This window comes from Salmo salar, chromosome ssa12 (assembly GCF_905237065.1).
Source record: "Salmo salar chromosome ssa12, Ssal_v3.1, whole genome shotgun sequence".
NCBI lineage: Eukaryota > Metazoa > Chordata > Actinopteri > Salmoniformes > Salmonidae > Salmo > Salmo salar.
The window spans coordinates 60,443,183-60,459,005 of NC_059453.1; the positions used below are offsets into that span (position 1 = coordinate 60,443,183).

A 15,823-nucleotide genomic window follows, 5' to 3' on the forward strand; every position below is an offset into this window, starting at 1 on the left:
TTAAAAAGCCCACATCAGTAGAAATCCACTTTTTCAAGCTGAAAGACAATGGTATTATACAGTGACACGTTGTTGTTTTGGCTCTGTACTCCAGCACTTCGGATTTGAAATAATACAATTACTATGATGAATGAGAAAGTTACAGATGCACAAATATCATACCCCCAAGACATGCTAACCTCTCACCTTTACAATAACAGGGGATGTTAGTATAATTTTGGGGGGGGGGGTATGATATTCATGCCTCTGTAAATCATCATTATTAATGTTTCATTCAGGACTATCCTTAATCATGGAAGCATCCACATTAAATGTAGAAGTGTTTAGAAACATATTCAATTGATATTTACAATAAAAATGACTCCAAAATGACAATACATTATTTACCATTCATATCTATTAGGCACAAAAACATTTGAAACAACCAAAACAAACACCTAATGCATCCAAGAAATGTGTAGATTCACAAGCTTGATGTAGTAATTGCGTGCTATGAATTTTGGACCAAAACAACTTTCTACTAATTTCATAGACATGAGTGAATTTGTCGCAATACTTTTGGTACCCTAAAATGGGGGGACTATGTACAGAAAGTGCTGTAATTTCTAAACGGTTCACCCGATATGGATGAAAATACCCTCAAATTAAAGCTGGCAGTCTGCACTTTAACCTTTTATTGTTTCAAATCCAAAGTGCTGGAGTACAGAGCCAAAACAACCAAATTTGTCACTGCCCCAATACTTCGGGGCTCAATGTATTTTGGCCTTGAAGTGACAAATCCGAAACGCCCACTTTGTGCAAATCCATGTGAATGCAGTGTCTTTTCCTATGATATGACAAACATTATTTGCAACCTACATTTCTTTTTAGGCTGGGTTTTATTTTAATGCTAGCAACCAATGACCAGCATGGCATGTGTTTATTAAATCAGAAACAGCTGCAAAGTTCTTCCTCTTCATGACTGAGATGAGCCAAACAGCCTTGTGTCCACTTGACCGCCTGAGCGATGGAGAAAATTAAACGTAATGTTTTTGCACCTCCGCTTTTCTTTTACAGAAAATTGTCAATTTTCACTTCTTTTTTTATCTAGTCTGTATAATAAAACATTTAAAATACAAATATATAATAGACATACACACACCTGACCATTTTAGAAATTGTGTGATATGATAGGATTTGTACTGCAGCCGAAACTTGCCAGCAGCCTACATACCAAAGGTTGCACCGTGTCCATTACAATGTAGAAAAACACAAACTATCTTTCAATAGTTATCCATATTACCAGAGCTTCATCTTATTCCTTCTAACTATTTCTATGGTGGATGTGCTGACGCAATTTAAGGAAGATGCCAAAACTTGAGATAATAATAGATGGCGAAGTCAAAGATAGGCCAGTGGTTTCCATCTGTAGCGATGTTTTCCCTAAAGCAATGATTATGACGAATCCAGCTCCAGAACCTGCTATAGCACAAGCTGGCTAATCTTTTGAATATGGTGTAGTCAACAACAAAAAACAGCAACAGATAAAATTAGCTAGCTAGACAAGGTTATCGTGCTAGCTAGCTACACCGACAGCTGTCATTGCCCTATTTGTTGATGTTTATTAACTCCACATGGAAATTCCCACACCCAAGTTGTGAATATGCGTAAGTAGCCTTCATTCTTTGGAGGTGGAACCTAAATGTGCATTTCCTCTTTAGGACAGGGAATTACATCGAAACAGTGGCTGCAACTTCCTCTGGGGGGGTGGGGTCCTTTAATCTGACAGCCAACTGGTCAGATTACCAGAGCGGTAGAATGAATGAGTGAGGAACCTGAACTGACCAGCTACTTACTTGGATGGAAGATGCCCAAAATCCCTTACTGCTAAGCTTTTCCTCCCATCAATCCCTTAACCATAAGCTAATCTGCTCCTTGTCCTCAAATACATGGGACATGTGCACATACAAAATACATCTTACACTCACAAGATGTCTCTTTAAGAGAACATGCATAGCTACTGTTGGAAGCTGAAACCAAGAATGTGAAGTGCAACATATTGTGGGTATAACATTACTGCTCCAAAGGATGATTGATTGACTGTGTGATATTAACTATGTCTGATTCAAAGTTGACATGAAGGTCAAAGCATGTAGAGGATTTGACAGGTAATCCCTTCCTGCTTAACTGGCTGGCCCGTTAAGCAAGATGTGGAGGAAATTGATTCGCACGGGGTCATGTTCATGTGTAGCGAGCCCTCTTACCAGTGCATTGACTTCTTCATTCTTGTGCAACAAAAACTTCACTTCTTCTGCATTTCGGCTAAATATAGCCTGGACCAGTGGAGTCTGGAAGAGAATATAAACACATGAAATATTCTGAGTTAAAATAAATACCATGTTTTTAAGAGTCAAAAACAGAAGCGTTAGAAGAGGGGGTTTGCCCAGCTATCGGGGAAAAGCACCAGGGAAAAACTCCCCTCTCTATGGGGCAAAATGCTCCCTGAAGATTGTGTTAAAATCTATTTTATACAATTTATTTTGGCATTTGAGTAATTGACTCTTAAAAACAGAAGTCAAATGGTCTTATTTTAATTAAATAAATCATATATCGGAAACAAAATTACATTGCACATCTCACTATGATTTATACAATTTTTTGTTTGTGTACTTTTATTTAGACTGGGTTGAGGTTTGATGTTTTTTTTCGCCCTTCCTGTCCAAATCATCCTAAAGTATATCAAAATGAGTTGTGTAACTCAAAAGTTACTTATAAATTATTATAAACCGGTTGGTTCGAGCCCTGAATGCTGATTGGCTGAAAGCCGTGGTATATCAGACAATATACCACGGGTCATTTAACGGGGGTACGACAACAACAAAAAATATGTTCTAATTACGTTAGTAACCCGTTTATAATAGCAATAGGGCACCTAATGTCTGTATCCAGGCACTACGCATTGAATCTAAGAACAGCCCTTAGCCGTGGTATATTGGCTATATAACACACCTCCTCTGGCCGTATTGCTTAATTTGGACATGATTTGGGAAATGCTAATATAGGTATCATTGACTTGCATTCATTGCTCTGGGAGACAAAATGCAATGTGGTTCGAGAACACAGATGTTTGCCAAGGCAGAGATGAGTGGCCGACAGAGACGCATTCATTCTGGCCTAATGACATACCGATCCTCCTGTGAATACAAAAAAATAGTCCTATATGGTCCAATTTCTTGCAAAGTTCTTTGAAATGTTCTCCTGAATCACATAAAACTATGATGTCATAGTCAGACTACATGCCAGCATGATATTGGTGTGATGCTTCCCTGATAACATCGGCTGGATGATTGTCATTAGCTAGCCATTTGAACTTGATTGGGAATTACTAACACAGACACTAGTCAGATTTGCTCACTAGCTAGCTGCATGCACCCATCACAACGTACTTGGAAAACGCCTCATCACGCAGTGTGATTCAATCGTAACAGCTGATGGAAGTGAAGTTAGCTTATTATAGTTTAACGTAGTGTCTCGTTAACTAGCTAAATACACAATGTGCAGCTAGCTAGCATTTATGTGCAACTAGCAAGAGACCTTACCAACAAATGTTAGTGACAGCCCAGTCCCTTGCTAGCTGATTGCAGCGAGCTACAGTAGCTAAGTCCATAACCTCGCTGCCAGCTAGCTACCGTTAGCTAGCTAAGCATTTAATACATTGGCTGGTTGTTGTCTGAACAAGTTGTGCATGCCATAAGTGATAAAATCCCAAATGTTTAGACAGTTAGCTGGCTACAAATCTGAATATGACTCATCGACAATGCTAGCTAACTAGCTACCGCATGGAATGGAAGCCTAGTTAGCCGATTAAACTCAACTAAATGTAATGGAGTTGAGCGGCAACTAGTGTGGACAGACTGGAGCTCCAACGTCACATAAAATGACGTTTCTATTCAAACCTACTGATTTCAGCACCCAACGAATAGCCCGAAATTAAACACGACATTGTTCTGTGTAATTGGGGGCTATTCGTTGGGTGCTGAAATCAGTAGTTTGATCAAAAAAACTAAACTGTATGTGACGTTCGCGCTTCAGTCGCCGCTCAACTCCATCATAAATAATGTAGTTTAGTAGACTAGATTGGTTAGGCAAACTGGTCTAACGTTCGCGTGTAAAATCCTATTGCCAAATGTAACTAGTTGGCATTAGCAAGCGAACAAGTCATTGGTGACAATTTTAGCAAACAGTCCCACGTTAGAATACTTCATTGGAGCATGTAGAATGTGATCAGACTGCATCGTTTAAATGGCCATAAAACTACTTTTCAGGCCAAGCACCGCAGCTAACGTGAGCTAGCTATCAAACCCGCCCTCATAAGGAAATAGTGATAAAGGAAGCAACGGTTTCAAAAATGAATGTTTTAGCTAGCTAACGTTAATTCGCATTACCCACCTGGTCTGTTATGTTTTGTACTCCCATCTCCCAGTCAGTCAAACCGAAGCTTCTTCATTAGGATCGGGTGGAGATGTAACTGCGATATGTGTTATTGTGGCAATTATTCGGGGAAGGGTTTGTTCTGTGGCGTGTTTGCTCGCCGTTGTTATTGCTCTGATAGACACAAGTGTGCGTTTCTGAACGGCTGCAGTTGGTAAATTAGAAGCTAGCTAGTGCAGCAGCGACATACTGTGGTCACTTTGAATAGTGTACCAGCATCTATCCATAAATGTAATGATTCACCAGATTATTCCTTTAGTTTAGTAATATCGTAACTATGTCAGAAAAAAATATGTCTGCACTGAATGTTATACCCTTCTATATCGGTCTACTCCAAGAAAACTACCTGGACTAGTTGTGTGTTGGGTAGATTTGTCTTTTTTTGTTGTTGAGAAAATGCATTTTTTTGGACAATCTTTTGTAGTTTCTATCAACCTTGCTATCTTTCCATCTAATTTGCGACAGATTTTCATGCAAATATTCTAAAATATGCATACAAACAATACGCACATTTTCCCACCAGAGATGTTTGCGTCAAATTGACTTGTCGATAAAAGGCTGTGGATGATGACATAGCGCATATAAAAAAAACATGTTTGCGGTTTCCATCGCATTTTGAACTCTACTGAGTGTGTCCCCTCTGCTATTGGCATGTGCTCTCTTGCCAACGGCAAATACGAAAGTGTATGTGCGTGCTGTTTGCTAGAGCTCACATATAGCCTACATGATGAGATTAGTATGGACAAAAGAGCGAGATTATTTGTATTTGTCATACGGCAGCTAAGTGTCGAAGATCATGTTACCAGAATAAAACCCTCGATATTTATTGGAAAGGCGCATCAAGAGAATCACCTTGCACTTTCAACCCTGTGAGTTCATCATAGCTAATTTATTTAATCTGTAGCCTAATAAACTGCATGCTTTCCCGACGAGTTGTAGTGGGACGGAGGACCACACAACATGTCATCGCGCGGATATGATGGTTATTATATCAACATTTGTGCGTAAAAGCGTTTCCACCAACATTTCTCGCATAATTCATTTTACCTACACAAAACGATCCCACCTTGTCTAGCGCACTTTGTTTTGTCGACATTTGTCTACCGAAAAATGGTATGTTTCCATTTTTTATCCGACATGTACTTTATTAGCATAAAAGGATTGGATGGAAGCCTGATTATAGTGATAAGTACATTCATTGCCAAAATAAACTAATAAATCACGTGATTAGCAGCTATTTACCTCATTTAAGTGGGAGTGGCCTAATCTAGTCATGATGACATTTCAGAATAATCAAATGCTGCATTCATAACCAAGTGGTAAGGTTGTGAAGTAGTTGGATGCATTCAGGTGCTTTGAACGCGTTAAGAAACGCTGATTGGCTAACGTCCAACAAGCAGCGTGAACCATAAACTGAAAGTACACAGATATTATGCTTTTAAACAAATTACAGTGTTCAAAACACATTCATTGATTGCTTTTCATAAATAATATGTTCGTTTCATTTAACTGCAGAAAATGCTGTTATCAATCAAATAGAATTGTATTTATTACATGAGCTGAATACAACTGGTGTAGACATTACAATTCAATACTTGCCTACGAACCTTTCCCAAAGATGCTGAGTTTAAAAAATAGTAATAAATAAAATAGTAACTAACACAAGAGGAATGACATAAATAAAATAAAATACACAAGAATAGAGCTATATACAGGGAGTACCACATCAATGTGCAGAGGTACAAGGTGACCAGGCAGGGTATAGTGACCAGGCATCCGGATCGATAATGATAAGAGTAAAATAAAGAACAGAGTTTTAGCAGCAAATGATTCATGTAAAATTGTGTATGCTTGTGTGTGTGTGTGTGTAGTGTTTGAATGTGTGAGGGATTTGTGTAGGATTGACAGCATAGTGTGTGTGAGTGAGTGTGTATATAAAGTCTAGTGAGTGTGCGTAAGGTCAGCGCAAGATAGAGTCAGTGCCGATAGTTTTGGTACCATCAATAGACTATTTAGCAGTCTTATGGCTTGGAGTAGAAGTTGTCTCGGAGCCTGTTGGTCCGAGAGCCGATGCTCCGGTACCGTTTGCAGTACAGTAGCAAAGTAAACAGTCTATGGCTTGGGTGGCTGGAGTCTTATGCAATTTTTTGGGCATTCCTCTGACACCGTCTGATATAAAAGTCAATGTAATTTCCTTAGTAGGTGAGAAGTCAGTTCTCAGGAATGATAGACAAGTTTCCTACTAGTAATAGAGCTTGCCAGCTTGTAGTCCTAAAAGCCGGAAATAAGCCATCCCTATGGGGAAAATAGGATTTTGGAATAAACACAGAAAATAAGGTCTGAGGTTTACACAACCTCTATGAATGTGTTTTTTTATTATTACATCAATTCTTAAAAATTCACAAAAAATGATGTTAACTGATGTAGACTATCTCATAGAACAAAACTTTTTTTTTTTACGTTGTCAGGGAGTCATACTAAGACCAATGTCTCTTTTACAGATGAGCCCTGAATTACATCAATTTGAGAAAATAGAGACAAAGCAAAATATAAATACAAAATGCAAGCAGAAAGAAAAACATGGTCATAAAAAAAAAAAACATTAATCAGTAATAAGGTCCTCAAACAGCTTCCTGTATTGCACTAGAGGCACCAGAACATGGTTTAAGAACATTTTGAAGGTTGTCCCACAAATAAGGTGCAAGAAAACTAAAAGCTGATTTACCTAACTCAGTAGAGACCAAATTCATTTCTAGATTTAGCCATCCCCAAGACCGGTGTGGTAACTTGTGTCTAAAGTTTAGTAATGATGTAAAAGTGCTTTATATATGAAAACATAGCAATGTATCAACCTAAGTGACATCAAAGACGGCCAAAAAACTTTCTAGTAGAGAATGCAGTGATGAGTCCTAAAATTGTCACCTGTAATAAAGCACATAAACATATAAAATCTCCAAAACCTGTGTTTACTACTGACCTTATTTTCGGGGATTATCCAAAAACTCTACAAAAACGCCATTAACTTTCCTCATAGGCTTTCTCCAACGAACAATTGCTGGTTCTTACAAAAAGACGCCATTGCTATTTATCTCTATTACCAATTGGAGGAGTTCAAGAAGATTTTTCCTAGTCATGTAGTCCCACATTCACACTTGGTTATGAATGCAGCATAACGTTACGTGACTATCAGCAAAGAGGAAAAGCCGAAGCGAGAGGATCAACTCCGCGCTCAAAATATGTCAGCGCGAGAATACATTGATAAGCAGACCAAGTGGGGATTTTTGGTATGGAGGTCTATGAGTCTCGAACTTGGTTAACACAAAATGTAATTGCGAATTTACTACGTGAAGCTTATTTGATCGAACATAAGTTTCGTAATGTTTAGGTTTTTACGAAGTACCGATATAAAAGTGGACGCGCATGGCATTCCGGCAATGTTATATGAGAGTTGTGTTTCTTGTTCACGCGCGTATGTTCCCACCTGCTTGCGGACATGTATTTCCATTGTTAGAGGGGTCAATCGACTATCTTGTCAATATAATAGATACTACTTGCCACCAGTTGAGCTGGACGTATAAAGTAATAAAAAAGGAGGAAGAAGATGGCAGTTATGGCAGTTCATTCGATTGAGGCTAGAAAGCGATAAATGACATTTCTGAAATGTTAGTTAGGTAGCTAACGTTAACTGGTGGCTACCTGGCTAGCTACCGTTAGCTAGCAAACATTGTCCTGTTACAAACTACTTGTTTAACTAGCTAGACATTTTACGTTTTTGAACTAACGTTACTAATTATACGTACATGTGTATAGCATTAGCTAGACATTTGACATTATTGAACTAACGTTACTAATTACACGTAAATGTGTATAGCATCAGCCAGTTAGCTTTCTAGTAGCGACCATCCTATAGCTCCCATAGCTTGGCTGTGTAGCATGAGCTAGCTAGGTTAGATTGTTGTTGCCAGTCATCACTCTCTTATAAAATAACAAATGGCTGGGTTGGCGACTGTGACCACCCTTCGATTGCCTATAGGCATACGGACATTCAGTGAGTTGCGAGATGTCTCTACATTTGGCAAAAACCGGTTGAATACAGTGTTGGGGCCAAGAATACGGCTTCAACAGCCAATCAGGTAAGCGAGTGGGGTAGGGGTGATGATGGTGCGGTTACAAAGTACACACCAAGAAACTTCAATTAATAGCCCGGGCTTTAGTTGCTTAAATCACTGAACACAACAGGCGCTTATTGGACAGGCTTATATTTCCTTAATGCGTACAGCTTTTATTAATTTGCATAGTTAAATGTTTAATTCCAGCATTCACTTCCAGCAATTTAATACATGTATTCATTTCCTGCACAGTGTTATCATATTTTTTATTTTTTAAAAGCTCTTAACAATAATTATTATCCTTTGACTGTGCATTTTGGGCAGTTATTACTTTCGCCACTAGAAGACGACCATACGTTTTCTAGGGGTCTGTAGTCACGAAGTAGTTATTTGTTTTTGTGCTTGCCAGTTAGCTAGCAGTTCTCAGCTGTTAGCAGCCTATTTTAATTTATTTTAATTTTATTTAACTAGGCAAGTCAGTTAAGAACAAATTCTTACTTACAATGAAGGCCTAGAACAGTGGGTGCCTTGTTCAAGGGCAGAATGACAGATTTTGACCTTGCCTGCTCAGGGATTCGATCCACCAACCTTTCGGTTACTGGCCCAAAGCTCTAACCACTATGCTACCTTCCGCCCCAAAATGGCTAGAAGTTTCTTACTGGCGATAATAAGATGCTTGCCATCATTATTTCAAGTCATTACTGAACTATTCAATGTAAAAAAAAATCTAACATTAAACAATTCATGGTTACCTCGTTAACAATTCATTTAGACCTGGCATTTATTTAAAACCATTGTTTATTTGCAGAAATGTGTTATGTTGTCCGGCTATTAAAAGGGACATGAGGCTATTTGAGACAAGCGTTTAATTAACGTTTTACGGTAATTTGGGTCTCTGTTGGGTTTCAACTGGTAACATTGTATAACAAGGGTCTTATTGATGGGGTTTATTAGAATGCAATAAACCAGTGTTTTAAAGTGGTGTTTTGCAAGTCCGTGACTGATCATTCTTGGACCAACAGATATGTGACATCTTGTGGCATCCTTATGACCAGGACCCCCAGGATTCTTATCCATTTGGACAGGAGGACAACTATCATTCCCCCTAGCAGAACCTTCCTTAGTCTGGCCAACAAGAGGAAACAGTATTCAGAACGAAGAATCATTGGGTAATGTAGAGATTGCATCTGTGCTTCTGCTTCAGTGGACATGGCTAAATGCTGATTAATTTAAAGGTCCATTGCAGCCATTTTTGTGATGTCACCAGGCAGGCCAAAACTCCATCCCACCAAAACGGACTGAAATGTCAGGTTGTCTTTTCAAACAGCTCTTAGACTAAAATGGTATTATTATAATTTTCAGTTTTATTCCAACCTCAGTGTGGAAATATAAAACACAGGAAATCACGTTTTTGACTGCACTGAGCCTTTAATCAAAACATCCCCTTGTGTTCTAGTTCTATGACATGTACTGTATCCCATAACAATATTGAGAAAACACATGGCAAGGGCCGCATACTTAGCGTTTTCTATCTGTGAACTTTGATAAGAGCCTACTACTGTCCCTGAACAACAGATTCATGTAAATGACAAATATTCTAACATCAAATCAAGCACATTGCATCATTATTCAGTGTGAAGACTAGATGTCTCGTCATATCAGCAAAGTATCGTCTCATGCAAATATGCTAAGATTACTATTTCCCCCTTTTTTTTTCTCTGTAGTTACTCGATGCAGGAGATGTATGATGTGGTGGCCAACGTGGACGATTATAAGCACTTTGTTCCGTGGTGTAAGAAATCTCAGTTCATCATGCAGAGAGCCAGCCATGCTAAAGCCAAACTAGAAGTGGGTTTCCCCCCTATAGTCGAGAGATACACCTCCATGATCACCAATGTGCGCCCTCATCTAGTCAAGGTTCGTAAACTCAATCAACTCCATGATCTTACAAGTCTATTGTTTTGCAGTGCTTTAAATTTATTCTTTAACATTTATTCACCAATAATAACATGCACTGCATCTCATTTTACTGGCACTTCCCCTTTCCGTAGGCTGTATGCACAGATGGTAAACTGTTCAACCACTTGGAGACAATATGGCGTTTCAGCCCTGGAATACCTGGTTATCCCAGAACCTGTACTGTTGATTTCTCTGTAAGTGTTTCCTTGTCGCACCATGCAATACTATTGCTATGCAGCTAAGGCTGTTGCGGTGACCGTATTACCGCCACACCGGCGGTCCTGAGCCATGAAGGCAGTCAAATTCCACATGACCGTTTAGTCACGGTAATTAGGCTTCTTCAAGCTCTGATCCTTCTGCTGATCATTAGTAGCCTACCAAACTTGCTTACTGCCTGGTACTCAGCTCTCTATTGTCCCTCTAATCACTCTGACATCCATGGAAATGTATTCAAAAATCTAATCAAACACTTCATGAGTGCCCATGAGCTCATGTTGCTTAATATTTCTGTAGGCTATGCAATTGTGGGAGAAAATGGAGTGATGGCCGCTAATAAAAAGAGGAGGATTCCATCAGCGTTCTATGGCTAGGCCTACTATATTTATTTCTAAACTTCCCTAATATTAAGCACATTGCTTATATTTACAACAGGAGTGTAGCCTACCTGACTGGCATGCAAATAAACCTTGGGGAAAAGCATCCTCCATTCGCTATTTAAGTGCATAGATTACATGTATTTTTTCCTGTTGCCCCTGTTTCGATACAGGTGCATGATAATGGTCCATTCTAAATCAAAACAAAAATGTCACACATTATTTAGTATATGTAAAGACAAGATTGAATCAAGAATAGTCTGATGGGTGACAATATTAGCCTATCATTTGTGAATGATGCTCAGCATAAGAAATTATGCCTTTTTTTGCGACTTTTTCCAATCCTAGTCTCACACCTCATGTAGCCTAGCCCATAGGCCTATATGTTTTAGAAAGGGAAAGGGGGATACCTAGCCAGTTGTACAACTGAATGCATTCAACTGAATTGTCTTCCGCATTTGACCCAACTCCTCTGAATCGGAGAGGTGCGGGGGGCTGCCATAATCAACATCCACTTGTTCGGTGCCCGGGGCAGAACGACAGATTTTTACCTTGTCAGCTTGGGGATTCAATCCAGCAACCTTTCGGTTACTGGCCCAACGCTCTAAAGTGGCCAAATAACTTCTTAAAATTAAGCACATTAATCTGTTTTACAAGGGTTGTGGAGCCTAACTGGCATATAAAAGCAGCGCGTGAGTTTCAAGTTTAGGGAAGATAATTTTCACCATAAAAATGCACCTTTATAATAAAAGCATCACATGCGTTATTGTATTTGCCGTCACTTTTGGTAATGGTGTTTTCCTGCAAATGGAACATTTACGCTTATCCTACTACCATGTGTGCATTGCTGTGCTTTATCATTTGAAAAAAATAGCCTAATAGTTTACCATTTTAAGCTAAATGCTCTGATCTGTTGCGTCAACCATAAAAAATGGTTTTTGATGCTAGTGGCTGTATTAATTTGGGATCTATCGCATCCCACAACTGTCCCAGACTATGTTTGGAATATTTATTTCTCACACAGAATAGAATAGGTTGACTTTTGTACTATGGGGGATAGTAGATTGACATGCTTTTGCTGTTCATTAGGCCTACTCATCTTGTTGGCTGACGAAAAGTAAATGTGGACAGTTCTTTCAATATCTTCAATATGCACCTCGGAATTAGATAAGGATGCGCGCAGTTGCATCCCCGACATGTCTGTCTTCACTTGTAGCCTGTGAGAAAGACCCGATCACATTAGTGAAAGGCGCTTCGGATTGCACAGCACACTTGGAGAAGGGCACAACGCAGCACTCCGGGCTGGAAAAGGCATGGATTTTTGGGGGGGTGCGTTATGGCCACAAAGGGGATGCCGCCGTGAAATGCGAGGCATTATCAAGTGCTTGTCAAATTGTGAATGAGAGGATGTTGAAGTGTGTACAGCCTGCGCAAAAAAACAACGCAGAGCACATGCCTTTCAAGTGACTTTTTTTCAAATCATCATTCTCATGCAGCCTTACTATATATTAAAAATCAAAACATATAGCCCAACGTTTGTAGAACTAAAGTTACATTAATAACTCTAAATTAAGCATATAGGAGTACATATTTCTTTGTTAACCGCTCAACACATAATAGCCGCATGTGCGGCTGTTGTTTTGAGAAAATATTTATGTTCAATTGTATTCTTCATACTATAAAATAAAGTCACAGAATTATAAGCAAATCTTGTCTGCTAAATGAACTAGTGTAGCCCACAGCCAGATCAGGCCCTAACATAAGGACAACTCAGAGTAGGCTATTCTGTTCTTCTGAAATAGACTACATTTTCTTCATATCATGCTTCTTTAAACCTGTCTATAATAAATAATGGATTTATTGTTAAGGTGTAGGCTATATTACATGGATTTATTAGACTTTTAAAATGTAGATGTTTCAAATGTCTACATCAGTGGCTTGTAGGCTGTGTGGAAGCCAGGAGATGCTGAATGTGTTAATTAACATTCAATAACTGTGAGGCCGACAGTTATTTGCTTGACAATCACCGACTGACTAAATTTCGTGACCGCCACAGCCTTATATGCAGCAAACTATTTAATACTTTGAATATTATAGTAGTATGAACTTCTGATTAAACAGACGTTATAATTGCAGGTTTAATGATCTATTGGGGAAACATGATTATGAACAGAACCTCAACAATTTTCCACCTTTGCTTATTGTCTTCCAGATATCTTTTGAGTTTCGCTCTTTGCTACACTCGCAGTTAGCGACAGTCTTCTTTGATGAAGTCGTGAAGCAAATGGTTGTTGCCTTCGAGCGCCGAGCTTGCACCAAGTTCGGCCCAGAGACTAAAATACCCAGAGAACTCATGTTCCATGAGGTGAACCAAACGTGAGCCTCCATGTGCTTGTACATATCTGGGAGATTACACGTCTTCCCCACTTTCAACCCATTGCGTTTTGTGGATGACCATTAGATGACTGTTGTTGGACACGGTTGAAGTGGGGAATGGATCTCCAGCTTGTCTGCTTGAACAACACAGCCACCACTTGCATGTGAAAAGAGCATCATTTCAGACTGGACCGTCCTCCGTATGTACTGGATTCTTAGGCCATTCTCCTATTTATTGCCATTTTGCTGCAGAGCCTGATATTTACTGAAGCAAATTCCATATTTTGATAGGTGTAATGAATTGTCAGGCTTTCAAGGTTATTTTTACCAATCCAGTAAATACTTCAGCTAGTTAACTGGGGACTCATAAGAGAACTGAACATAATATATTTTGGGTGATCAGAATTACCATGTCACACCCATTTGATTTTCATAAGATGTTTTAACAGGTTTGAATCCTGTCCACACATTAAATCTATGTAAAAGTATAAACACAACAATTTTACTGTGTGTGTGTATATAAGGAAATCAGTTAATTGAAATAAATTCATTATGCCCTAATCTATAGATTTCACGACTGGGATTACAGATATGCATCTGTTGGTCAGATACCTTAAAAAATTTGACCTCACAATGGGGCTCAGGATCTCGTCACACTATCTCTGTGCATTCAAATTGCCATCAATAAACTGCAATTGTGTTCCTTGTCCGTAGCTTATGCCTGCCCATATCATAACCCCACCGCCATCATGGGGCACTCTGTTCACAACACTGACATCAGGAAACTGCTCGCCCACACGATGCCATATACGTGGTTTACGGTTGCGAGGACGGTTGGATGTACTGCAAAATTCTCCAGAATGACGGAGGTGGCTTATGGTAGAGAAATTAACATTAAATTCTTTGGTAACAGCTCTGGTGGACATTGCTGTAGTCAGCATGCCAATTGCATGCTCCCTCAACTTTAGATCTGTGGCATTGTGACACAACTGCACATTTTAGTGGCATTTTGTCCCCAGCACAAGGTGCACTCGTGTAATGATCATGCTGTTTAATCAGCTTCTTGATATGCTATACCGGGCAGGTGGATGGATTATCTTGGCAAAGGAAAAATGCTCACAAACAGGGATGTAAACAAATTTGTGCACAACATTTGAGAGCTTTTTGTGCATATGGACAATTTCTGGGATCTTTTATTTCAGCTCATGAAACGCATGATTAACACTTTACATGTTTATTTTTGTTCAGTGTATTTAGGTTTTAATTAGTGTAACCACAAAGATATTTAAGGACCACAGGATGTTATTAGTTGGTGACCTAATTCTCAGACCAAGCCTATGCCCACCCATGGTTGCACCCCTTCACAGTCATGTGAAATCCATAGATTAGGGCCTAATGAATTTATTGTAAGTGACTGATTTGAACTCAGTAAAATCTTTGAAATTGTATGTTGCGTTTATTTTTGTATAGTATTATGGCAGATTGACATTTGCCTATGTGGTGTTTAATTGTAATATTCTGAATTCTAATCACTCACATTTAATTAAAAGATTGAAAGGGAGATTTCTATATCGCTTTCCTATAACATTTGCCTTGATGTTTATTTTGGGGTAACGGGACATTTTACATTAACGTCATATTAATCTCCAGCACCACCCCAACAAATGTGAAAACGGCATGTTTATGTTTTGAAAAAGTTTACAATGACATCAGTGTGCATCATGATTTTAACCAATAATGAGTAGGCATTGCCTAATAATTGGAAACACTTAGAGCAAGATATCTTTTACTTCAAAACATAAACACTCCATTTTCACATAGGTTGGGGTGGTGCTGGAGATGTTGAAAAAAAGGGTGATTCTGTTGGTGGGAATCAGGGCTGTTTAGGTCCTGCCAGCAATTACAACTCCTCAGTGCATCCCTTTTATGTATGTATTTTAGACTTTAAAACAAAAGCCAATAAACTAAAGTACAACTTTTTTGTCATATTTGTCAATATCAGGACATTTCAGGTTGTCACAGGAGTGCTTGGCAAATTAGGAGAAAGCGTATCGATTGTCAGCCAACTTGTCATTTGAAGCCACAGTTCAAATCAGTTGCAACACAGCAATTTTGTATTTTCTGACCAAAGCACACTGATCCGTTGTTTATTTGGAATCCAGTCTCCGTACCATAGGCATATGATGTCTTGACCAGGCCAAAGGGAAGCAGAAACCTGAGTGCTGTGGAGACATGTCTGGAACAATATTAATAACTGAGATGTCCTCAGAATACTCCAGCCAACACATACGTACCATACAATGCCGGCACAGAATA

The 15,823-nt window shown here is 39.0% G+C and overlaps 2 protein-coding genes across 6 annotated transcripts in view; one reads left to right on the plus strand and one right to left on the minus strand.

Moving 5' to 3' along the window:
• The window catches only part of LOC106565408 (serine/threonine-protein phosphatase 6 regulatory ankyrin repeat subunit C), a 42,484-nt gene extending 37,833 nt beyond the window's left edge, over positions 1–4,651 (minus strand). Inside the window, exons 1-2 of one of the 2 annotated variants that reach the window (XM_014132507.2) lie at positions 4,429–4,651; positions 2,244–2,327 (exon numbers count right to left, since the gene is read on the minus strand). In XM_014132507.2, coding sequence (XP_013987982.1) covers positions 2,244–2,327; positions 4,429–4,455 — 111 coding nt within the window. In that variant the 5' untranslated portion in view covers positions 4,456–4,651. The remainder of the gene's footprint in view (positions 1–2,243; positions 2,328–4,428) is intronic. The other variant, XM_014132506.2, reaches the window with a different exon arrangement.
• A 2,960-nt stretch (positions 4,652–7,611) lies between these two features.
• On the plus strand, positions 7,612–15,486 carry LOC106565412 (coenzyme Q-binding protein COQ10 homolog A, mitochondrial). Of its 4 annotated transcripts, none has more exons than XM_014132523.2 (5): positions 7,612–7,754; positions 9,602–9,748; positions 10,304–10,496; positions 10,631–10,732; positions 13,344–15,486. In XM_014132523.2, exons 2-5 carry the CDS (start codon positions 9,627–9,629, stop codon positions 13,509–13,511), a joined length of 585 nt encoding a protein of 194 aa, XP_013987998.1. In that variant the 5' UTR covers positions 7,612–7,754; positions 9,602–9,626; the 3' UTR covers positions 13,512–15,486. The 4 variants fall into 4 exon arrangements, with proteins under 4 accessions (XP_013987998.1, XP_013987997.1, XP_013987996.1 ...); XM_014132522.2 differs by having other exon boundaries at positions 7,739–8,603; positions 9,635–9,748; XM_014132521.2 differs by lacking the exon at positions 7,612–7,754 and adding an exon at positions 7,761–8,603.
• The last annotated feature ends 337 nt before the right edge of the window (positions 15,487–15,823 follow it).

Coding starts and splice junctions, on each gene's coding strand:
- LOC106565412 (XM_014132521.2), top strand. CDS start 8,461: ATGGCTGGGTTGGCGACTGTGACCACCCTTCGATTGCCTATAGGCATA. Junction 9,749..10,303: donor TCAGAACGAAGAATCATTGG/GTAATGTAGAGA, acceptor TTTTCTCTGTAG/TTACTCGATGCAGGAGATGT. Junction 10,497..10,630: donor TGCGCCCTCATCTAGTCAAG/GTTCGTAAACTC, acceptor CCCTTTCCGTAG/GCTGTATGCACAGATGGTAA.